At 35.9% G+C, this 25604-nt stretch overlaps 1 protein-coding gene across 1 annotated transcript in view; it reads right to left on the reverse strand.

Annotated features, from left to right (window-relative positions):
- Nucleotides 1-2061: 2061 nt before the first annotated feature.
- LOC145271203 (TLC domain-containing protein 2-like) overlaps nt 2062-25604 on the reverse strand; it is a 133327-nt gene continuing 109784 nt past the window's right edge. Inside the window, exons 3-5 of the mRNA XM_080126768.1 lie at nt 16101-16183; nt 7726-7897; nt 2062-2375 (exon numbers count right to left, since the gene is read on the reverse strand). Coding sequence (XP_079982894.1) covers nt 2173-2375; nt 7726-7897; nt 16101-16183 — 458 coding nt within the window. The 3' untranslated portion in view covers nt 2062-2172. The remainder of the gene's footprint in view (nt 2376-7725; nt 7898-16100; nt 16184-25604) is intronic.

Here is a 25604-nt window from a genome sequence, read left to right on the forward strand (position 1 = left end):
AAGTGAGAGGTGTTTTCTTTCCATAAATTGTATAGGGTAATATTTCATATTATTAATAGATTCATAGATAAATAGATTTTATAATATATATTATAATTATCTATGAATCTATGTATTATTTGTATATATAAATAACTATTTGATCAAATTAAATGAAATTGTTTGTATTAAAAGCGATATAAAAGTTCCGGAATTGGAATAACGGATTGAAGACGTTGCTATTTACGCATGCGCAACCGGATGTTGAAAACCGGAAATCTGATTGCAAACATACAAGATCCATAGACTTTTAGTATTATATAGATATAGAGATTAGAATTGTCTCCCTTTTTGAAAGCACCTAACTAATATGGTCTCACCTTTTGAAAGAGGTTAACTAGAATTGTCTCAACTTTTGAAAGTGGTTAACTAGAATTGTCTCCCCCTTTGAAAGAGGTTAACTAGAACCCCCTCCCTTTAAGAGCGGTTAACTAGAATTTTTTCCCTTTTAAAAGAGGTTAACTAGAATTGTCTCAACTTTTTAAAGATGGAAAACTCGTCCCCTTTCGCTAGGTAGGAAAACTGGTCCCTTATTGAATAAATATCGATTGAAAACACATTTTATGATACTTCTTGAAGATATTGTTTAAAAAAAAAAAAAAGAAAAAGGCTGCAACCCCGTAATGTTTAAAAAAATATTTTTATTTTTTTTTTTTACTGTTCTTGTAAAAAAGAGAGAATCGATTTACTAAGCGTTCGTTTTTCTACCTAGCTGTCTAAGTTTTTTGTAGTTTGATTTATTTAAAGCGTTTATTCAGTTAACAAAAAAATAAAAAAAGACTTCAGACCGCATAATATATATATATATTTTTTAAATATTTATACTTATTTACTGTTGTTTTAAAAAGAGCAAGAGATGAATATTGGCTGAAGAGAGCTTGATATGGATATCTAAAACGGTTCCAATTATCGGGCTTGAAACCGACGGTACCAATGACTTATCTAACAACTTTCTGTACACAAAATAAAATTATATATATATATAGAGAGAGAGAGAGAGAAAGAGAGAGAGAGAGAAAAAGAGATAAAGAGAGAGAAAGAGAGAGAGAGAGAAAGAGAGAGAGAGAAAAAAAGAGAGAGAGAGAAAAAAAGAGAGAGAGAGAGAGAAAAAAAAGAGAGAGAGAGAGAGAAAAAAAAAGAGAGAGAGAGAGAAAAAGAGAGAGAGAGAGAGAAAAAAGAGAGAGAGAGAGAGAAAAAAAGAGAGAGAGAGAAAAAAGAGAGAGAGAGAAAAAAGAGAGAGAGAGAGAAAAAAGAGAGAGAGAGAGAAAAAAGAGAGAGAGAAAGAGAGACAGAGACAGAGAGAGACAGACAGAGACAGAGAGAGACAGACAGAGAGAGAGAGAGACAGACAGAGAGAGAGACAGACAGAGAGAGAGACAGACAGAGAGAGAGAGAGACAGAGAGAGAGACAGAGAGCATGAACAAGTAGAGACACTAGTCCTCGTTAGATCACCAAAATTAAATGATTTTGATGCTAGGAATATCAGAATATCAGAATATCAGAATGAGTGAAGTTCTGAACAGAATTGAAATTGCTTCCACGTTTCTTATGTACTTGATATCCAAAAAAATTAATTTGTTCTAAGTTGGATATCTTGACCAACTTTGGTGATGATTGGTCAAGCGATGTGGACGCTAGGCTAGACATGAATAAAGAGTGAGAAACCAACAAAACCTCCACCAAAAAAACAACCTCCTTGGGGGGGGGGGAGATAAGAATTGGTGGAAGTTAGAAGTCTAGTTTGTACTCGCCCATACGAATACCAAACTTTCTTTGCATGGATATTTAGGATTTAAGAAAGAAAGAAAAAATAGAAAGAAAGAAAAAAGAAAGGAAAAAGTAAGGCAAAAGAAAAAGAAAGGAAAAAAGAAAAGAAAAAGAAAGGAAAAAAGAAAAGAAAAAGAAAGGAAAAAGAAAGAAAAAAAGGAAAAAGAAAGAAAAAAAAGGAAAAAGAAAGAAAAAGGAAAAAAGAAAAAAAATCCATTTACGCTATTGTACACAAACTTAAAACAGACCAAATGTGAAGAAAAACAAATTTCTTTGTAAGCATACAGCAAAAAAACAAAAAAAAATTGAAGGAATCCAAATTGTAAGCTGCAGATGCATCGATACTCAACGGCTTACTCAACGGCTTACTCAACCTTGCCTGATGTGTCCTTACATCGGATGAAATCACTGTTGAGACACCTGTAAAATAGAACAATGTTCATGACTGTCGTAATGGCCAGTCCGGTGCTGGCGAGGGAGTAGAAGAAGAACGGTACGTTGCTTTTGTTGATGACGATCCACCGAGTCATCCAACACAGCGGAAAGATTCGGAAAATGATGAATGTGCCTGGAAAAGGGGAGAGAAAAAAACTTCTTTGAAATGACTTTTTTCTAAAAAAAAAAAAAATGGTGGGAAAAAATTCTTTGAAATGAAGACTTTTTTTTTTTAAAAATGGTGGAAAAAAATTCTTTGAAATGAACACTTTTTTTTTTTTTTTTAAATGGTGGACAAAAAAAAAATTCTTTGAAATAAACACTTTTTTTTTTTTATAAATGGTGGAAAAAAAATTCTTTGAAATGAAGACTTTTTTTTTTTTTTTCTTTTTAAATGGTGGGCAAAAAAATTCTTTGAAATGAACACTTTTTTATTTTTAAATCATGGACAAAAAAAAATCTTTGAAATGAACACTTTTTTTTATTTTTAAATCGTGGACAAAAAAAATTCTTTGAAATGAACACTTTTTTTAAAAAAAATGGTGAAAAACAAAAAAAAAAAAAACCACATTTATAGTTGTTGTTTCACAACGTTTCGGCCAACTAATCCTCTGGCCTTCATCAGGTTATTCGTCAGGTCAGAGGAATAGTTGGCCGAAACGTCGTAAAACAACAATTATAAAGATGAGGATAACAGTCCGCAAATAAATATACAAATTACTCATCTCAAAGAATTCCAATAATTGCGTAATATATACCATTCGGTACGGACCCGACCATGGAAGATCAGATAATAAAAAAACATGGATTTATAAGATCAAAAATTCCAACTTTGATCGCCCTTCGGGGCCCGTGACGCAGTTGATAGATATGTTGAATCCCTACAGTTTCAAGTGAGCATTGTTTGAAGATAACGGTTTCAATCCTATCCAAAGCTGGCCAGAGGCTTAGTTGTCCAAAAATGTGGTGAGACAACGACAACTATGGAAGGCAGTAATTACTGAAGATACAGTTAAGACATTCAGCATTCCTATCCAGTTGCGGTTAACAACCTGACGAAATAGTTGGCCGAAACATCGTTAAATCAACAACTATACAAAGATGAGGATAGTAGTCCGAAAATAACTCATCTCAAGAAAGAATTCCAATAATTAAAAAAAAAAAAAAAAAAAAAAATATTTGGAGTTTTTGAATTATTCAGACTACTATTCTCATCTTGAATGTCATTTTTCACGACGTTTCGGTTGATGTAACCTCCGACTTTCTTCAGGTGCATCGTGTAAAATTTAGGTATATTTCTGTTTAACTTGGAAATCTGCATAGAATTTCGAACAGAATCAATGGGGTAGCATGTTCTCGTTCTATCAACCATGACTGGTCAAAAGTTTTAAATAATTCGCAGTTTTATTTTGAGTGTCGCTTGCGCTGAGGTTTGAACCTTCAACCTCCAGAAGAGTGTAATTTTACAACTGAATTACCAAGTACTTGATTCACAGCGTCACAGGTCCTTACATATTCCAGAATTCGACAAGATAACCTGAAGAAGGTCGGTTGGTTGGTTGTTTGTTTTTTGTTTTACGGCATATCAACCCTTTTCAGGTTACTTAATGCCGAATTCAGTGATTTTGAAGAAAACTTTCTTAATAAAATATAATTTTTTTTTTTCCAGTCGGTTTCTATTTAACCCATAGTAAGGACCCTAACAGGTACTACCACTCCGGGTCAGAGTGGACCTGGGAGCAATGGCAATTAAAGGGTGGCTCTACACTCCCCAAAGCCTGCAAGCTGGGGCCTCACCATCAGATATAGTTTAAGGTCATATCCTGGACCTGAAGAAGGTCGGAGGTTACATTGACCGAAATGTTGTGAAAATAACACTCAAGATGAGAACAGTATTTGAAAGAATTGAAAAAAAATACAAATTATTAATCCACATCTAAAAAATTCAGTAACTTTATTTAGATTTAAAAAAAAAAATATAAAAGGATTTGGAAGATGCTTGGAATTGAACTCTCAGCAATTTCCATGTTTTTGAAACACTAATAGACAAAACAAGGCCGATAGCCATTAGTCGTGTGCTCTCGTGTAATGAATGAATGCGTGAATGTAGGATTGACATGAAATTCTTAAAGACAAACTAAAATGACCGAAAAATTGGCTGAAATGACTTAAATAAATAAAAAGAAAATGACTTAGAATGACTTTAATGAACTTAAGGATGAATTGAATGACCTTAAGAATGACTTGAATGCTTAAAAAATAACTGGAATCCTTCAAAAACAACTTGAATGATCTGGAGAATGACTTGAATGGCTTTGAGACTGGTTGTAAAGTGGGTGATCATTTTACATTAAATTAATAGAGAAAAGTGATCCCCCACTTTATATCACAATAAGTACAGCATGTAGTAAGAACAGATATTACACTTTGATCCGTCAGCCATGAATGCTACACCCATTTTAGTACTGACCATGCTTAACGTTGCTTAACTTCACTGATCCAACGGTGTTGAATCAAGGGGGTGCACGCGAGTACAAAACTTCTCTTCAAACTCCTACTTAATTTATTTTTATTTCGGACTGTTATTCTCATCTTTATTAGTTGTTGTTTTTGATCTTTTATTGGTTTTGTTTATTCACAACGTTTCGACCAACTATTTCTCTGGCCTTCGTCAGGTGGTAACCCCGACGGATAGGAACTTCAAATCTCCTAACTGCATTCTCAGCCATCACTGCCATCCGTAGTTGTTGTCGTCTCACTACATTTTGGCCAATTGTGGGATTGAAACCACTATCTTCAGACAATGTTCATCTGGAACTGTAGGGATTCAACGTCTCTATCAACTGTGCCACGGGCCCACAGGAATAGTTGGCCGAAACGTTGTGAATAAACAAAACCAATAAAAGATCAAAAAACAACAACTAATAAAGATGAGAATAATAGTCCGAAATAAAAATAAACTAATATATAATGCTCATCTCAAAAATGAATTCGAATTAAGGAATAATATATATATATATATATATATATATGTATATATATATGTATGAGCTTATTTATAGTAGAGTTAATACAGTATTGCCTTGCTATTTGCAGGTATTACGTCTTGTACACGCCCCCCCCCGTGAAAAACTGTGAATATTGGATGCAGTTTTAAAACGTCTATGTATGAGATTATATACCGTACTAAATGTTCCCCAAACAATTTCTAAAGGCACTTTTACTCATTAATACAGTAATAATTTATCAATATCACATGCATCGTTTTTAATTAATATATAATGCTCATCTCAAAAATGAATTCCAATTAAGGAATAATATATATATAAACTCCTACTTGTTTCCACATGCCGTACTCCGAAACGAACATTCTTTATCACGCTAAAGAACATACATCAATACGACTCACACACGACAACATGTCAACGCACTGAAGGCTTTGCCATTTCTTTCTCTTTTAGCTGGCTCCCTTTGTTCCAGCAACTACTAGCTATAAACATGTGCGCGCACGAACACTGAATTATTGTCGCCTTCAAACAGCTGGCATGATATTAATTCTACCTCAAACACATTGAACACTTTTCTCCCTCCTTCAATGAATTCTTACTAATTCGGTTATCTCTTCTAATAATGCTACTAACGAAGATAACAAATAAAGTTGTTTATTAATATGAAACGAAATTTCCATTGCTTTGTCTTTCATTTTTATATGGGTGACTATTTGGGACTTGCAGGTATTGTACTTGATCTCCCATTGCAGGTCTGTAGTCTGTTTGCATTGCCCCTATGCACTACAGAAAAATATACATCTACGCACCACATAAAATATGCACTTACGCACCACAGAAATATGCACCTATGCACCACAGAAATATGCACCACATAAAAATATGCACCTATGCACCATAGAAAAATATGCCCCTACACACCACAGAAAAATATGTACCTATGCACCACAAAAATATGCACCTATGCACGACAGAAAAATATGTACCTACGCACGACAGAAAAATATGTACCTACGCACCACAGAAAAATATGCCCCTATGCACCACAAAAAAATATGCATCTATGCACCACATAAAAATATGCACCACATAATATGCACCTATGCACCACATAATATGCACCTATGCAACACATAAAAATATGCACCTATACACCACATAAAAATATGCACCTATGTGTTATATAGACCCCAGGTTCGGTTTTTTGCATCGCTGATGCAAACTGGTTCACGGGCACCAAAATATGTATATGTTACATATAGGGGTTTCATTAAAAGAGAGTCTTAGAGATAAAGAGATGTTGTTGTAAGAGACTTAGACAGATTGTTCATGTTATTACGATTCTTATATATTAAATGTTCATTCCTTAGACGTGTAGAAGAAAGCTCTTAGAATGATGAGATAGTGTTCACTGTTCAGACATTGTGTTGACATGGGATGTAGATTCACATTGTGGATATGAGATGTCAAGACGTGTATGTAATGACATTTTATAACACAGACATATAGACATATAATACAATTTTCACTTTACCTTTTTGTAAGAATCACAAACACAAGACGACGTTTTATCAAAACACATGATGGGTTTATTTCTTCACGACCGGCCGTGGTTTTCTCACCAAGAATTCAAAGCTTAACATTTTTGTTTCAAAGTGACGTCTCGCTTCCTAGACGTTCGAATTCCAAACTCCAGACCCTTTCTGAGTTTTTCACTGACTGTTTCTCTAACTAACTAACTCTCACTTCCTATATTGAGAAATCCATGCATGTCCGGCCTTGTGAGCAAAATTCACGTGTCACCAACATGCGCGACTTTGCACGTTTCCGAAATTATGATTTCCGAATAACCTATTTTTTCTTTGATGTTTTTACAAAGGAATTCAACCTACATATCTAATTTATTTAACCCATATTTTATTATCCACATTCTTTCTAACAATTGAATAGTTTATTTATTATTTATTTCATCAGAATTAAAAATTTACTGGACATTCCATTTAAACCTATTGTTCTTTAAAACTTATGTCCAGGGTTCGATTTCTGCTTTCTCTCATTTTATTTTCATTTCAAGTAATCTCTCTATTTTTATACTTACATGAAAAGGGGACAGCCCTTATCATGTAACATCTGCACCACATAAAAATATGCACCTATGCACCACAGAAATATGCACAGGTGCACCACATAATATGCACCTATGCACCACAAAATATGCCCCTATGCACCACATAAAAATATGCCCCTATGCACCACAAAAAAATATGCACCCATGCACCACAAAAATATGCATCACATAAAAATATGCACCTATGCACCACAGAAAAATATGCCCCTATGCACCACAGAAAAATATGCCCCTATGCACCACAGAAAAATATGCACCTATGCAGCACATAAAATATGCAGCAATTTGCATGTTTACGCACTGTATAAAATGATGCGTAGCAGTTTGTTTTTTGTTTTTTTACTTACCTAAATTTACAATACTGTTCATCCTGTATATTGAAGATGTTTTCTCAACCTTGTGGAGCAAAAGGAGCTGCCGGAAGTGCAGGAAGACAGAATTCACCTCGACGAGGAGAGCCACAACCATGTAGCCAACGCTCTTGTAGATGAACACGGGAATCGAAAGCGCTATAAGGATCTGAAATTGATAAGAAAGACAATTGAAGACTGTAGAATGTGCACAATTTATGGGAATATAAATCGGCGATGCTAGGAACGTCCTTCCCCCACACAAAGTGTTAGGAAGTGATTTTTAAAAAAACAAAGAGAAAAACTATATCAGCAGAACAAATTATACAAAGTGAGGTTAGGAGAAAGATAATGTTTGAAAGTTAAACTAATCTGTTTATATGCATTAAGAGGATTTTTATTAAATCTATCCGAATAGCTAAGTCGGAAGGATACCAAGCTTACAACTTCAAGATTAAAAGAGGGAAAACTATAACGATGGGAGGTCATAGGTGATCAATAGAACAAATGGAATGGACAAAAGTGTCTTCATGTCCAATGTTAAATTCCTAATGAACCACTCCCTTAATTAAACACTTCATCAAATCTCCACACTAATGTAATGTACTTGCAATAACCCTTATCCCCGAGTGGCTTCCGGGCCTTGATGGGTGGTGATCACTGTGTAAAAAAAAAAAGACAAAAAAAAAAGAACAGAGTATATGAAGTGCGGCTAGTAAAACGATTATGGAAGAGGGTCACCAAGACACACAAAAGGCAACTGAAATTGCTAAACTTTCATAAAAAACACTCGACTAACTACAATTACTATATAGGATTTTTACCCACTCTCTGCCTAAATGTAAACACAGATTCCATGAACAAATCTTCTTCCCCAAAACTGCCTGCCATTGGAACACTGTTCCGCTGGCATGCTTCCTGATTGTATACAACATGGTAGCCTTCAAATCTAATGCAAACAAGCTCAGAAATAATAAAACTCTGCCCAATTTAATCATTAAACGATTACTAAAAAATCACCTTACATTCATTAACCCTTATCCTTGAGTGGCTTTAGGGCCTTGATAAGTGATGATTCCCAAGCAAAAAAGAAGGAAAAAGAAAAAAAAATAGAATTGTTAATCAGAGTATAGCAAGTTGCTACGACAAAAGACCGGACATAGGTCTGTCGTCCGCACACACGTACACAAACATTCATTGATGATGCAACAGTTATTTGCTCGTCTTAGTTTTTTGGAATTTGTCCGACAGATGGCGTCGACTTCCCGTTTCAATTCCTTCTTTCGTTATCTCTCTCTCTCTCGCCCGAACATTCAATGTGATCAGATGTGTATAGTCCATTCGCCTCGACAGGCTTAACGTTCGTTTAAAAAGGTAAAAATACAAGACAACAAAACAACAGTACAGTGAATGAAAGCAGAACTTACACACGTATGTATGTCGGTGTACCAAGAATACATTGTACGAATATCAATTTACTTAAATAACTTACTTTTATACGAGACTAGCAGGGCACCCGGCATTGCCCGGTCGTAAAATACGCTTAAATATTTAAATAATTAATGCAGATTTCGTATTTATTATTAGATTAGCGGGGGTACCCGGCGTTGCCCTGGTGTTTTTTGGGGGGAGGGATGTAGGAGAGGGTGACCCTGTTTTAATATTAAAAAAAAAAAAAAAAAAAAATTGGAAAAACCAATACAAAGCAAAACAGCGAACAAACGTAAAAAAAAAAAAAAAAAAAAAAAAAAAAGAGGAAAAAAGTTTAGGTAGAAAGACAGGCTTGAACCCGAAACATCGAGGCTAAGGCGGAAAAAAAAATGCCCGACATGTTACCCCTACGCCAAAGAGACATACATTTAATAACGGATAAAATTAAACCTTTAAAAACACTTGCAGGTGGTTGAAACTAACGTCAACGTTTTCTTTGTCGTAGTAGCAGGAGCAGAGAAAATGAAGGAACGAAAAGCGCCCAGTTTAGGGCGAAGGAATTAATGTTTTTGGCCAATTTTTCGATATTTGTCGGGCGAAGGTTGGAACTTTAAAATGATACCTATCTGGCGAAAATCCGTGACCCATGTCGAAAGTTTTTGCGAGACATACAAACACACATGCATACAAACATACACACATTTTCGCTTTTATATATATTACTAGCGAGGGGTACCCGGTGTTGCCTGGGTGTTTTTCGGGGTATGTGAAAAAACCCCGATAATGTGAAAAAAAAACGAAGCCTTCACGATGCGCAGTTGGAAAATAGTAAAGTGTTTTAAAAAAAACAGGTGCGAGTTTTTGATTGACGTGACGGTGATAGGTATTCAGCAGTTATTTTGTGCGGGACAGTTTTGAATGAGGTGAATAAATCGGTTTGTTTGTTTTTAAAAACCCGCTCCCTGTTTATTAGGAGGAGCGAAATGAAAGCTACAGTCTGATATGACGAAGTCGACATTGAACAAACGTTACTTAGCTCTCTTGAGACAACTGGCTTTCGGCCTGTGATTACAGTCGAGTTTCACTTTTTTTTATATCGAAAACCGAATATAACGCGTGCCGATGCGGGAAATGTGGAATAATTAACGTTTGAAAGTCAATAAAATTAAATAGACAGGTGAGCTCCGTGGATAACTCTGAGATATTACAATTTATAGAGCGAGGAAAAGCGTACATACATACATACACACACACATTTTTGCTTTTATATATATATAGATAGCGAGGGGTACCCAGCGTTGCCCGGGTGTTTGGAGGTGTGTGTGGGGGGGGGGTTAAAAAAAAAAAAGTAAGTATGAGGATCGAACCCAAACCGTTGAGGCAAAGTTGTAAATTAAAGTGTGAAAAAAACAAAAAAGGCGACGTTAACCATTGCCCCACCGCGAGATGCTAACGGAAACACGTTTGAATTTATTTAATTACTTGGATTTAGCAGGTGCCCGTTTTAATGAGTTAATGAGGTCAAGTTTGACTGCGGGATAGTATTCATTTACTGCTGAACGCTTTTTTTTCCCTCTTCCAAGATGTTATAGGAAAAAGACTAACCCACATGTGGCGAGCGACAAATATTGAATATTTATCTTCCCGAAATCAAGCAAATTAAATAGACAGGCGAGCTTCGTTGTTAACTGTGAGATATTACGATTTATATGTGATATAAAAAGTTTTAAAAAGTTGTGAAGCGAGCGACTGCTTCTCTGAAAAAAGCCTTTTGTAGACACACAGAAAAAGCGAACACACATACATACATTTTCGCTTTTATATATATAGATTATATTGGACCCAATATATAGTAATGATTTCAAAAAGTTATTAAAAAATAAAAAATGATTCGTATGCCACTACTGAGAATCGAAACCAAAACATTTTTTTGTTTGTTTTAAATTCCATTTTCACAAGGCACAGTGTCACTTTGATGTAAGGGGGCTACTATCTGGGACATAAGTTTCAGGGATACTATGTAGGGAGTTGAGCAGCAAGATGGATGTTCGCATTACACTTGAACTTCTGCATGTCAGTACAGTTGGGGAAGCAGGAACCCGGAAGGAAGTTCCAAACTCTAGCAGTCCTTTGGGGAAGAAACTATTAGCGTAGAAGGCTTTCTTACATCTAGGGATCTCTACCATGTAGGGGTGGAATTTTGCTACTTGTCAAGAGTATTTACATCGAGGGGATACAAGTGCTTGTAGTTCGTCAGAGCATCCATTGTTAAAATACTTGTAGAACAGGCAGGAGGAGGAAACATTTAATCGCTAGGGATGCACCATTTCATAAATGGGACAGAGGCTGAAGCTTAGATGACAGTTCAGGACCTATCAGGTTGGTGACTCTCTTTTGAACCCTGTCCAGGAGTGAGAGACAAGCAGTAGATGCATCAGCCCAAATGTGACAACAACACTCCATACATGGGCGAATGGTGGCCTTATAGAGGTGCAGGATACTTTCAGGCGTAAATAGTTTTTTAGCATGGCAGAGAGCCCACCTCCTCGCAGCAGCCTTGGCAATGCTCTCAATGTATCTATTCCAGTTCATATGTGAACGTTAAGCCAAGTACTTTCAGGTAATGTATCTTTAGCCATAGCTATTGGTGGTAGAAAAGGTTTCTTGTAATTATTGAAGGAAACAAGTTTAGTCTTGGCAGCATTAAATGTGACCCTCCAGTCACTGCAGATTGGAGGTTTTCCTCTTATGTGTCTGCCATTTTTTTAGAGATATATTTGTTTTCCCCTCGTTATAGAGCATGGTGTCATCAACAAATATACCCATCTCCGAAACAATTTTATCAGGGAGGTTATTTAATAACATTAGGAATAATAAAGGTCCAAGGATAGACCCCTGAGGTACACCCGCATTTATATCATATTGTTTAGATGTACGAGCGTCGAGGACAACCTGGATTTTTCTCTTACTTAAGAAGGATTTATGTTAGCTATTCGTCCAGTGATACAATATGATCTGATTTTTCTGAGAAGACCATTGCGCCATACCCTGTCAAAAGCCTTAGATATATCTACCACTCTACCCTCCCCTGCTTTGTCAAGTGAATGGTATATACGCTCAGAGATTACAGTTAGGATATGTTAAAATATTTTAGAATATAATGGTGTGTATATATATATATATGTATATATGTTGCAATATTTTTGGATTATCATGGGGGTATGATCTCGCATAATCAGGAGATTCTATTTATAAACGATGCTGATAGGAACTGACGAATCGAATTAATTCCTGTTCTGCTACCAACCAATCAGAAACCAGAATTGCTCCATAAAAATTAAACCTTTTCTGTAGCAATTTGGCATATGCTTTCTTCTTCGTGTCAACACGGGAAGAATCTTTTGCTCTGTGAATTACAACTCGAGAACTGTCTACTGCAAACCATTCAACTCCCAGGTCTTGTAGAACAACGAACCATCGGAAACTGCTCTGTCTACTGCAAACCAGTCACCTCTCAGGACTTGTGTAGAACAACGAATCATCGGAAACTGTTCTGAAACTAAACATGGCTTACACTTCTAGAGGATATCTGCTGTAAAACGGGCTTGCTTAAATCCCTATTGTTGGTCAGTTAGAAGTTTAGAGCTTGATATTTAACGAAAAGCAGGAGGAGGCTAATGGGGTGATAATTTAATGGGTCAGTTCGTTTGCCCGAATTCTTGTAAACTGGTACCACAGAAGCAGTTTTCCAGCAGGCAGGAAAGCAAGATTCATTAAGGTATTTGTTGTAAAGTTTAAAGAGGACTGGAGCAACCTCAGCGGAGCATTTTTTTAATAGCACGGCCGAGATGAGATCGGGTCAACATGCTTTTGAGGTGTCTAGGTTTTTTATATCATGCACCTGAGAAGGGGTGATTTTTAGATTATCTAGTGTAGCGTCAATCCGCAAAGGAAAGTCAGGAAGGGAGTGGTTTGCCTCAAACTCCATATTGGACTCGGCTAGGTCCAATGTGGAGTTTGAGGCAAACCGTCTAGCTGTAAACACTATCAATAATTTCCCCCACTCTTTATCTGTGCCTAAACCTAAACGTAGATTCCATGAACAAAGCTTCTTTCTTAGAACTGCACGCCTGTGGAATTGTCTTCCGTTTTCCTGCTTTCCGGCTGACTACAATATGGTTGTGTTCAAGTCTAAAGTAAATAAGTTCTTGATGAGCCGTTCCATATAAGTTATTAAATTTACCAAATTTTCATTACTAATGATTACTATATTGACCAATTTCTACTGTACACTCTTTAACCCTTATCCTTGAGTGGCCTCTGGGCCTTGATAATGTGGTGATGCCTTTGTAAAAAAAAAAAAAAAACCGACTGGCAAGCATGTTAGCCTTCTCAGTTGCCATGTCTGAAATATTTTGGCGAAAAGTGGAAGGAGGCTAATGGGGGGATAATTTACTGGGTCAGTTCTTTCGCCAGAATTCTTGAAAACTGGTACTACAGAAACAGTTTTCCAGCAGTCAGGAAAGCAGGATTCATTAAGGCATTTGTTGTAGAGTTTGGAGAGAACTGGAGCTACTTCGGCTGAGCACTTTTTTAATAGCACAGCCGGGATGAGATCAGGTCCACATGCTTTTGTCGTGTCAAGATTTCTTATGATAGCATTCACCTGAGCAGGGGTGATTTTCAGATCGTCTGCTGTGGTGTCTGTCTGCAAAGGAAAGTCAGGTAGGGGGTGGTTGGCAGGGTCCAGTGTGGAGTTGGAGGCAAACCGACTGGCAAGCATGTTAGCCTTCTCAGTTGCAGAGCAAACAACCACATTATTGTTGGATAGTGGGGGAATTGTTGATTGCCCATTATTTACTACACTGTTGTAGATTTTCCAGAAGTCGCGGGTCCCTAATTTCTGCGCTTCAATGCGTTTTTTGGTGGTTTCAGTAAATTCTCTCTTAGCTGTGGCTATTTCTTTCTTACAGTAACTGCTGGACTTATGTCGGTTAAATCTGTGGTATGCGTGCTGCCTTTGAGCAATGGCAACTGCACAAGTAGAAGTAAACCACTGGGGAGAGTGGGGTTTGAACAATTCAATGGTCTCATTTGCGCACTGTTCAACAGGAAGAGAAAAGATATTTCCCCATGGGGCGTTATAATACAATGATTATAATACTCTTCAGTTTTGGGTTGAGAATTAAGGGCGATTTCTTCCATTATCACAGCGTGATCAGCATTCCTGAATGGGCTTTTGCCCACGGCCCATTCAGAAATGAGATATGTTGATCTTGCTGAACTGGAAAACGTGTCGGAAACCTAACCGTCTGTGATTGGGAATGAGATATAGAGAAGCTATGTATTATGCTTCCAGCTGCGTCTGTGTAAGTAGAGAATCCAAGCCAATTACTGTAGGGGACACTGAAGTCACCAAATACATGTACTTATGCGCTAGTATCAAGGGAGAGTGCTATATCTATGCTGTCAGAGACTTGGTTAATTAGAGTACAGTCCTGGGTCGAGGGAGAGCACTAAAGAAAATATAAGTAGCTAATGTTATGTTGCATGTTAAGTCTAAAGCACATAAAGGCTTGACAGTCCGATTCTAGTTTTGTTTTTTTAGTCAAGGGGAGGGTGTTTCAAATATAGACTTCAAGTCTGTGCATATGTCCGAGTTCTTACGGCAGAGTGGGAGATAACCAAACATGTTAAAGTGGTTAGAGGAAATGGAGGACTTTCACTTAATGCTAAGATATCCCCGGGTGTTTGCTAGGAGAAATGATTCAACGTCATCTAAATTATTTCTAAGTTCGCGGATATTCGTGAACGCAAGCCTCAAGTGAGGAGGCAAATTGGTTTTGTTTGAGTTTAAGTCTTGAGTTTGATCGTAATTTTTAATTGAACTGCCATTTTATTTTATTGCTTAGCATTGTTATATTTTAAATTTGTTAACTTTTCTTTTTGAAAACTGTTTCGGAAATTCCCGGGACTAACTTTACCCGACGCTTGCAGGTATAGTATTTGTGTACTTTTTTTTTTACTGCTTTGGCAATTCCTGGGACTGATCTCATTCAGGTATAGTTTGATTCTAACTTGTTTTCTTTTTGGAAACTGCTTCAGCAAGTTCCGGGACTCTGCTATAATATTTGTGTAACCATTGTTTCTAATTAAACATTATTTCATTGTTATTTCAACGTCCCAAATTACAACTTGTCTGGTTATCTCCCTTAGATTTGAGTATTCGTTGATGTAAACGCCAAAAAATGTGTCCACTTGTTTACCTGAAGAGCACATTTTTAAAAAAATTTTTTTTTTGCCATTATGTATTAAGGCCAAGAGTCATTCAACAATAAAGTGAAATTACCAACAGAGATGATGAACACTATTGGAGTATAATCAGTAATCAAAGGTATGACCAGCAATCTATTACTTATGAAGCTGGTTATGTCAAGAATTGGTCGAAAATGAATTTGAAGATGACCAAGTTGTATTCAAGAGGGAAGCAGTCTCATGGTAATGTGTTCCACGGGCAGATAGCTTTTATGGAGAGAGAAATGAAGGTCATTTTTTGTTGTGATATTAATGAGGAACCAAAGATTGGAACTCAGTCGAGCACCTCTCTTATATGGCATAATCACATAGACACCAGTTCTCATTAGATTACTGAAGTTAAGCAACGTTGAGCCTGGTCAGTAGTAGATGGGTGACCAATTGGGAAATACCAGGCGCTGTATGTAGGAGGAAGTTTGCACCTCTCTGCAAGAGTTGCAAAATAAAATTTAAAAAAAAAAAAAAAATAAAACTAACGTTATCATTTCTCCTGATGTAACTTCCCCCTTGGAGGAAGCTGGTTCAATCTGCCTAGGGTGAGTGCCGCATTCGTACGGCACGAGACACCTTCCACAGAGATAACGATAGAGCAGAAAGAGACTAGTGCGACTGTTTGACATACTTACAACAAAATGATGAACTATCAACTCCATGTTTTGTCTTGATCTCAACATTTTGGACATGTCGACCGTATCATGGATGAAATAACCTGAAGAAAAATAGAAAATTTACAAATTAAAAAAAAAAAAAAATTTAAAAAAATAAAAAAAATTGTATTTGCCTATCTTGAACATTTCAACTCAGTTACGGATGCCAAATGTTAGGCCATATATTTCAGCCGGTGTTAAAGTAAAATAAAATGTCCGCTTTTATTTTTTAAATTTCATTTATTTTTTTACAATCATTTTTTAAATCATTTATTTTTATTTCATTCATTTTTTATTTTATTTTTTTTTTAATTTTATTTATTTTATTACATTTTCACCTCAAACAAGGCGCATTGCCACTTTGATGTAGGGGCCTACTATCAGGGACATAAGCTAAAGGGGTACTATGTAGGGAGTTGGGCAGCAAGATGTCGGTTCATGATCCACTTGAACTTCTGCATGTCAGTACAGTTGGGGAAGCAGGAACCTGGAATGAAATTCCAAAGTCTGGTTGTTCTGGGGAAGAAACTACTGGAGTAGAAGGCTCTCTTACATCTAGGGATCTCTACTGTGAAGGGGTGGGATTTAGCTGCTAGTCGGGGGTATTTACGTTGAAGGGGTACAAGTGCTTGTAGATCGTCAGAGCATTCACCATTAAAATACTTGTAGAACAGGCAGAGGGATGCTACATTTCGTCAATGGGACAGAGGTTGAAGTTTAGATGCCAGTTCAGGACCTATTAGGTTGGCGACTCTTTTGAACCTTGTCTAGGAGCGAGAAACTAGAAGCAGATGCCCAACCCAAATATGACAACAATATTCCATATATGAGCGAATGGTGGCCTTATATCGTCTGATTCGATGCTGTGCAGCATATGTTTACACCGACTGAAATCTTTTCACAAATTCTGGCCTTTTTGTAGTGGTCACTGTTCAGCCACCCAGAGCTTAACTAGTAGAGACCTTCACCGGAAATAGTATCTGAACTGTCCATGGGTTCTTTCCTTGCAACAAAGGAATTCTCCCTTCAAAACAGAAACCACAAGTCCAATTTATGAACAAAAAAATGTTTATTTGTTCGATATTATAAATGGAACTTGTCCTTCCATGGTTGAATAGCGGACTTACAGGTTTTTGTCGGACCATACACACAGCTTGGGTTCTGCTTTCAATGTTTGCATCTCATGTCAAGTAAACTTCTTTAGTGTAATGGTGTTCGAGAGAAAGAGGTCCAAGTAGTTATATCTAGCCAGTACTAGACTCGTACATCAATCCTAAATTGTTTTATATATTTCAATTCAATTTATAAAATCATTGATTTTGTGATTTGTTAATATTTGAAAAAGTAAAAACTGTTTTCAAAAAGAAAAAAATTGTAATATATTTCAATTGCTTTTTTTTTTTCATTTTTGTTACCTCAAAAATCAGAAAAAAACTTGCAAAAAAAAAAAAAAAAAAGGCAAAATGATTGAAAAATAAATAAATAAAATAAAGAATGAAAAGGTAAAATGATTGGGAAAAAATAAATAAAATGAATAATATAAAGCTGAACGTCTGTGTGTGTCTGGTCATGAATAGGCTCCTATATGGTTGACTATTATAGAAAACTGATCATATATAATGATAGAAGATGTATCGAGACACAGGAATGGGTATGTTTGATCTGGCATAATGATGATTCATTAAAATTGTGGGGTCTGCGTACGCGCCTGGTCCACAAAGTATGGAAATAAATTTTAAAAAAAAAAAAAAACCTTTTCAAGTGTTTTTGATATAGATGTACATAAGTATGTCTTAACTTAAATAGGGATGGCATAATAAAATTGTGGGGTCTGCGTTTGCGCCTGGCCTCCATAGAATGGAAATAGACACAAACTTTAATAAAGACTTTTCATATCTATCTGCGTAAGTATACTTTGATAATTATGTTTCGGTTTGAAGAAATATGGTATAATAAAATTATGGGGTGTTCGTTCGCGCCTGACCTCCATAGAATTGAAATATGTCACAAAGTTTAACAAGGTTTTTTAATATAGATCCACAGAATATTGTGAGAAGTGTTTCAGTGTGAACAGGTATGGTATAATAAATTATGGGGTTTATCTATTTTATTTTTACTTTCATCATATTTTGCTTTGGTATTGATATCCCCAAATTCGAAGCTATCTCATTACAACCCTTCCTTTTCATAACCTATCATACTTTCATCAATCAGTTCATTTTCTGTAGGTTGTTTTTGAACCCAGTCAACGACGGGTACTTTTGCTAGTAAAATAAAAAATGAAAAGGCAAAATGATCGAAAGATAAATAAATTTGTCGGACCATACACACAGTTTGGATTCTGCTTTCAATGTTCGCATCTCAGCAAACTTCTTTAAATAGTGTAATGGTGTTCGAGAGAAAGAGGTCCAAGTAGTTATATCTAGCCAGTACTAGACCCGTACATCAATCCTAAAATTTTTTATATATTTCAATTCAATTTATAAAATCACTGTGATTTGTTAATATTTGAAAAAGTAAAAACATTAGTGTTTTCAAAAAGAAAAAAAAAAGAAACAATATATTTCCATTGCTTTTTTTTTCATTTTTGTTACCTCAAAAATCAGAAAAAACTTGCAAAAAAAAGACAAAATCATTGAAAAATAAAAAATAAATAAAATAAAGAATGATTGAAAAAAATAAAATAAAAAATGAAAAGGCAAAATGATTGAAAAAAAAATGAAATAAAAAAAATGAAAAGGCAAAATGATTGAAAAATAAAAAAAAGGTAAAATCATTGAAAAAAAAAAGGCAAAATGATTGAAAATTAAAAAAATAAATAAAATAAAGAATGATTGAAAAAAAAATTAAAAAGCAAAATGATTAAAATAATATATAAAAAGCAAAATGATTAAAAAAAATATATAAAAAGCAAAATGATTAAAAAAAATATATAAAAAGCAAAATGATTAAAAAAAATATATAAAAAGCAAAATGATTGAAAAAAAAAAAAAGCAAAATGATTGAAAAAAATAAAATAAAAAAGCAAAATGATTGAAAAAAATAAACAAAGGCAAAATGATTAAAAAAAAATAAAAGAAAAATGAATAAAAAAAACTAAATAAATAAAATAAAAAATGCAAAATAATTGGAAAAAAAAATAAAATAAAAAAGGAAAATGGTTGAAAAAAATAAAATAAAAAAATAAAAAAGCAAAATGATTAAAAAAAATATATAAAAGGCAAAATAATTGAAAAAAAATAAATAAATAAATAAAGGTAAAATGATTGGAAAAAAATAAGATAAAATATAAAAAAGCAAAATGATTGAAAAAATAAAAAAATGCAAAATGATTAAAAAAAAAGAAAAAAGAAAAATGAATAAAAAAAACTAAAATAAAAATAAAAAATGCAAAATAATTGGAAAAAAAAAATAAAATAAAAAAGGAAAATGGTTGAAAAAAATAAGATAAATAAATAAAAGCCGGTTTTGAATTCTATCAAGGCAGGACAGAGCTTGCCGAGCAGTTCCTGCCCAGATGTGGCAACAGTACTCCATTTTAGGGCGTACCTGACTCTTAAAAAGAGAGAATTCATCGGCAGTGAGATACCTGTTAGAAAGGAAGAGTGATCCAACTTTTTTCGCTATATATTATTTAAATTGGAATTAATTATTGAGATGAGTATTATTTATTAATTTTTTTTTTTTTGTGGACAATTATTCTCATCTTTTTTTTTCTTAGTTGTTTCAACCATCTATTCCTCTGGCCTTCGTCAGGTGGTAACCGCGACGGATAGGAACTCTGAATCTCTTGACTGCATCCATTGCAATTACTGCCTTCCATAGTTGTTGTCATCTCACCACGTTTTGGCCAAGTAAGCCTCTGGCCGCTTTGGGTAGGATTGAAACCGCTATCTTCAGACAATTATCACCTGGAACCGTAGAGATTCACCGTCTCTATCAAATGTTACCACCTAACAATAGGAATAGTTGGCCGAAAATGTGAAACAATTAAAAAAAAAAAAAAAAAAAAGAGGATGATTGTCTGCAATAAATAAAATTTATAAACTAAAGTAGTTGAAAAAACTGCTTGAAAAAAAAAAAAAAAAAATATATATATATATATATATATATATATATATATATATCACATCTTTGTTTATTATAAGCGTCCCAAATTATTGTATGAAACCCCCCCCCCCCAAAAAAAAACTCATCTTAGTAAAAGTAGAGTTATGTCCCTTACAGGAACCAGTCTTTATTCACGATTGCCTTTTATTGAGGACATTTTTTTTTTTTTGTACAAGAAACCTGTGCTACATTTCTGTATTGAAAAAAAAAAAAAAAAAAATTAGCGCAAAATAATTAGTGTTTTCGTCTTGAACGTTTTTGCTAATCTTTCCTCCAATCTTTTTCACACGTGTCAAACTCTGGAATCTGTAGGAAACAGATTCGCAAAATTCTGGTATCAGCAGAAGCTCGCACGCAGTCACAATTCATTAGCAACTTCCAGTTTAATAATAAGTAGTGAGTAGTCGCCCTTAGTTGTATAGTTCTTATAACCTCTGCTAATGCTTATGTGGCAGCACTGACTACAATGTGCCCGATAAATTAAAAACAAACGAAACCCCAAACTCGATCTCTTTTCAAACATGGGTTTTGAAGCTCAAACTATTCAGATCTCACCACTTTTTTTTTTTATAAAGGAGGCACCACTTATCAAGGCCCAGAGGCCACTCGAGGATAAGGGTTAATAAGTGTACAGTGTAATCGCTAATAGTGGAAATTTGTTAAATTGGATTACTTAATGGGAACGGCTCATCAAGAACTTGTTTACATTGGACTTGAAGACGACCATCAGCTTCTGGGTTTGTCCTTTACTCCTGATCTGAAATGGAACACGTACATCAAGTCTGTTGCCAAGGTCGCTGGAAAGATGGTGGGATCCTTCTACCGCTCCGGAAGATATCTCACTACTGATTCAATTCTCTATCTATATAAAAGCCAAGTACGTCCAAGGATGGAATACTGTTGCCATATCTGGGCAGGAGCTGCTAAAAACAGCCTATCCTGCCTTGACAGAGTACAAAATAGACTTTGTGGCTTAGTGGGGGATGCCCTTTTCTCTACCCTGCAACCTCTCTCCCACAGAAGAGACGTTGTGAGCCTATCCTTGTTTTATCGTTATTTCCATGGCAGGTGCTCGTCTGAACTCCAATCTCTGGTCCCCCCTCGCCAATCTTTCATGAAAAACACCCGTCTAGCTGAATCCACTGTGAAAATTTTCCCCCACTATATCTATCTGTGCCTAAATCAAAACGTGGATTCCATGGACAAAGCTTCTTTCTTAGAACTGCACGCCTGTGGAACTCTGTTCCGTCTGCCTGCTTCCCTCTGGACTACAACTTGGATGTCTTCAAGTCCAATGTTAACAAATTCCTAATGAACCGCCCCCTTAAGTAAACACTTCATCAAATCTCCACACTAATGTACTGTACTTGCAATAACCCTTATCCCTGAGTGGCTTCCGTGTAAAAAAAAAAAAGCAGGAAAACGGAAGACAATTCCACAGGTGTGCAGTTCTAAGAAAAAAAGCTTTGTTCATGGAATCTATGTTTAGGTTTAGGCACAGATAAAGAGTGGGGGAAATTATTGATAATGTTTTCAGCTAGACGAGTGTTTCTTGTGAAAGTTTGGCAAGGGGGGGGGGTCATAGATTGGAGCTCAGTCGAGCACTTGCCATGAAAATAACGATAAAGCAGAGACAGGCTCGCAACGTCCCTTCTGTGGGAGAGAGGTTGCAAGGAAGAGTAAAAGGCACCCCCCACTTATCCTCGAGTGGCCTCTGGGCCTTGATAAGTGGTGCCTCCTTTATAAACTAGACTACAAAGTTTTTTTTAAAACTCTCTCAAGGCAGGATAAGTCTCTTCTAGCAGCTCCTGCCCAGATGTGGCAGCAATACTCCATCCTTGGACGTACCTGGCTCTTATATAGATAGAGAATTGCATCAGCAGTGAGATATCTACTGGAACGATAGAAGGATCCCTCCATTTTCCCAGCTACCTTGGCAACAGATTTAGCCTACATGTTCCATTTCAGATCAGGAGTAAAGGTCAAGCCCAGAAGCTTGTCAAAACATGGAACCTCCTCAAGATGAGAGCCATTCATTTCAATTGATGCCAAATGGGGATCAGAGCGTTAATGATGTAAAGACAAAAGCTTTGTTTTAGATGCATTAAAAGTAACTAGCCACCTCTTTCCCCATTGTACCACTTGCTCAAGATCAGAAGAGAGAGAATGAGAGAGCTTGGTTGTTTACGGTCTTTGATGTACTGCCATAGATGGTAGTGTCATCAGCATAAACATCAATGAATGATCTGTCACAAAGGTCAACAGGCCGTAATCATATGAGCTGAGGGAATTAACAAAGAGTTCAGGTTTGACAACTGAATATTTACAAACCATACACTTCATTCAGAAGTAAAAGTTGTATTGTTTTGTGACCCAAAGCAAATTACGACATTAAAAGTCTTCAAGTCCAATATAAACAAACTCCTGACAAACCGCCCCCTTAAGTAAGACACTATTAAAACCCCCAATACTAATGATTACTACAATAATATCTCATGGATTACTGTACATGCAATAACCCTTATCCCTGAGTGGCCTTCGGGCCTTGATAAGTGATGACCCCCCTGTAAAAAAAAAAATTAGCATCGGATTGAGGCTTTTTGTATATAAGCTCTCCCAGACAGCAGTGGATGACCTGATGAGAATCTATATATATAAAAGGCAAAATGTATGTGATCATTTTTTTGCTGCGATTCTCAGATTCTCTATAGCTTAGAACTGTTTATATACCCCCTAGATAATAATATCTAGGATTTGGGAACGCGGGTCACCTCTAGATTTATTTACGTCAACTTTTATGAGATTTGCGCTATTTCGTTGTGTCGCCTGTTTGTCCTGCTTTTTAGTATAAATAAAGTGAAACTAAATTCAAACGGTGCTTGTTCTCGGCTTTCGTGCCTGGAACGTCCAGAAAGCAATCAGCTTTTGATCAATGTGGTAGAAACCGTCATATCAGACAATTGCTTTCATATGGACACTCCTATGTTTTTATGGGGAACTGGTTTTCAACCCCAACATGTTGGGTTGAACTAAACCGAAACAAACTTCACTGTGACATTGATATTTGACCTAATTCACTTTTTAGTTAATTCATCACGTTTTTTTCTTTCGCTTTCGTCTCAAGGATTCGAGGTCGCCCCCCCCCCCCTCAAACTTTTTTTGTTTTTCAAACACCCAGGCACCGCCGGACCGTTCGTTTTTTTGTTTTTTTTTAGAAGTTTTAACATTGTTTGTTTTTATAATATTCAAACAGGTTTATTACTTCGCTTTGTAATCATTTTACCCCCCCACCCCACCGCCATACACGCCTAAAAAAAAACGTGCCTGTCGAAAGTTTTTAGCAGACATCCAAACATACACACAAACATGCATACATACATACATACATACATTTTCGCTTTTATATATATATATATAGATAAAATGTCTATCTGTCTGTCTATCTATTTAGTGATAAGTGAACAACACCGGTGACCTTGCCAGGCTAAGAATAGAAATATTGTTTTGATAAAATAAGTTTATCTGAAAGTTAATTATGTAAATAGTTAAGTAATACGTTAACTATAAACATAATAATTTAGAAATCCAAAATAATTGATAAGTGACATTTAGATAGGTGACCAGAGGTCACGTTAAGGAGACGGGTCCGTTAATCGGCTACATCAGCAGAACGGACAGGTCAAAAAGATTAGGGCAGAGAGTTTGGGTTTTGTCACCAAGGTAAGCGGAAATGCGCCGGGAAGCGAGGCTAGAGAAAAAGCAAGTACTGTTGTTGTGCAATCAGCACCAACCCTATCCAGGGTTTAACCGTCTTCCTCCGAATGAGGAAGTTTCATGGGAGTATGAAATTTACAAGCAGTCCCCAGTCGCATGTACATCCCCGTTAGGGTAGATGACGACGTTAGGTTTTTGCAACTTTTTGCAGGGAGGTGTCGACGTCCTCCTACATACAGCACCTGGTCTTCCCAAATTGGTCACCCATTTTAGTAATGACTAGGATCAATGTTGCTTTACTTTGGTGATGTGACGGGAACCGGTGTGTCAACGTGATTATGCAAGCATGCAGACACATAGCAGACTCCTGTGTAAAACACTAAGACAGCCGAAATAAATTTATATTTATTAAATATAAAATGTCTTATTGGCCGAGTAATTTGGTAGAGACCGCAGAGGTCAATTTTTTTTTTTTTTTAACTTTGACCCCAATTTTGACCCCTTAACATTTGTTTTTGGCTCAAATGAAATTAAAAAGTTTGATCCATGTCCAAGTAACCTACATCTAAAATTTCAAGCGTTTAGACCCAAAATTGGCAGAGGAGTTTGGTAGAGTTTATAAAAGGTAAAATCGTTGAACTTTGACCCCTTGATAACCAAATTTCTGTCCAAAAACCGATTAAAAAAATTTCCCCAAATCTGAATACTCCTTATATCAAATCTCGAGTCTGTAGACTGAAAATTGACAGAGTAGTTTGGTAGGGAAATGTACACACACAGACAATTTCACTAGCTTGGGTTATCCTTATATTGAATACTAGCATGGGTGCACGGCGTTGCCCGGGTGTTTGGAGGTGTATGCTAAGCAAAAAAAAAAAAAAACAACAAAAAAAAAACGATCAATTTTTTTTTAACTTTGACCCCTATTATGACCCCTTAACATTTATTTTGGGCTTAAATTAAGTTATTAAGTTGGATCCATGTCCAAGGAACCTATATCTAAAATTTCAAGTGTTTAGACCCAGAATTGTCGGAGGAGTTTGGTAGAGTTCTCAAAGGTCAAATCGTTGAACTTTGACCCCTTAAGAGCCAAATTTCTGGCCGAAAACCGATCACATAGATTTTTCCAAATTTCAGTAATATGTATATCAAATTTCGAGTCTGTAGACTAAAAATTGACAGAGTTATTACGTAGGGAAATGTACACAGACACACAGACAGACACGTTCACTTTTATAGATATATAGATAGATATTTCCCATGGGTCATTTTTATATTGAATAGATCACCTGTGTTATTTTTGTCAGAACGCATTAAAGTTTACACTAAAAGACCTAATGTGACGGTGTCTGTGTTTAAATAACTGACCCGTGATTAAGAGGTTAGCAGGTGAACACATGACTGGTGTGCAAGTGGAAGAGGAGGGGATGTCATTTGAAGGACATTTTTTTTTTTTTTAGTTAAATAACTGGTAGGACTACTCGGCATTGCTTGGGGCAAACGTTTGACATATTTCTACTAAAAACCCCACCATTCTATCTCTCTAGTCAGCACCACTTTTTTTCTATTTCCTCCTATCGAAACTCTTTCTTGTCCGCCCAGCCCATTCCTCTTTAACTGGACATGCATACGCATAGACAATATATAATACACTGGCAC

The sequence above is a fragment of the Euprymna scolopes genome, chromosome 46 (assembly GCF_053919585.1).
Source record: "Euprymna scolopes isolate OS-2025 chromosome 46, ASM5391958v1, whole genome shotgun sequence".
NCBI lineage: Eukaryota > Metazoa > Mollusca > Cephalopoda > Sepiida > Sepiolidae > Euprymna > Euprymna scolopes.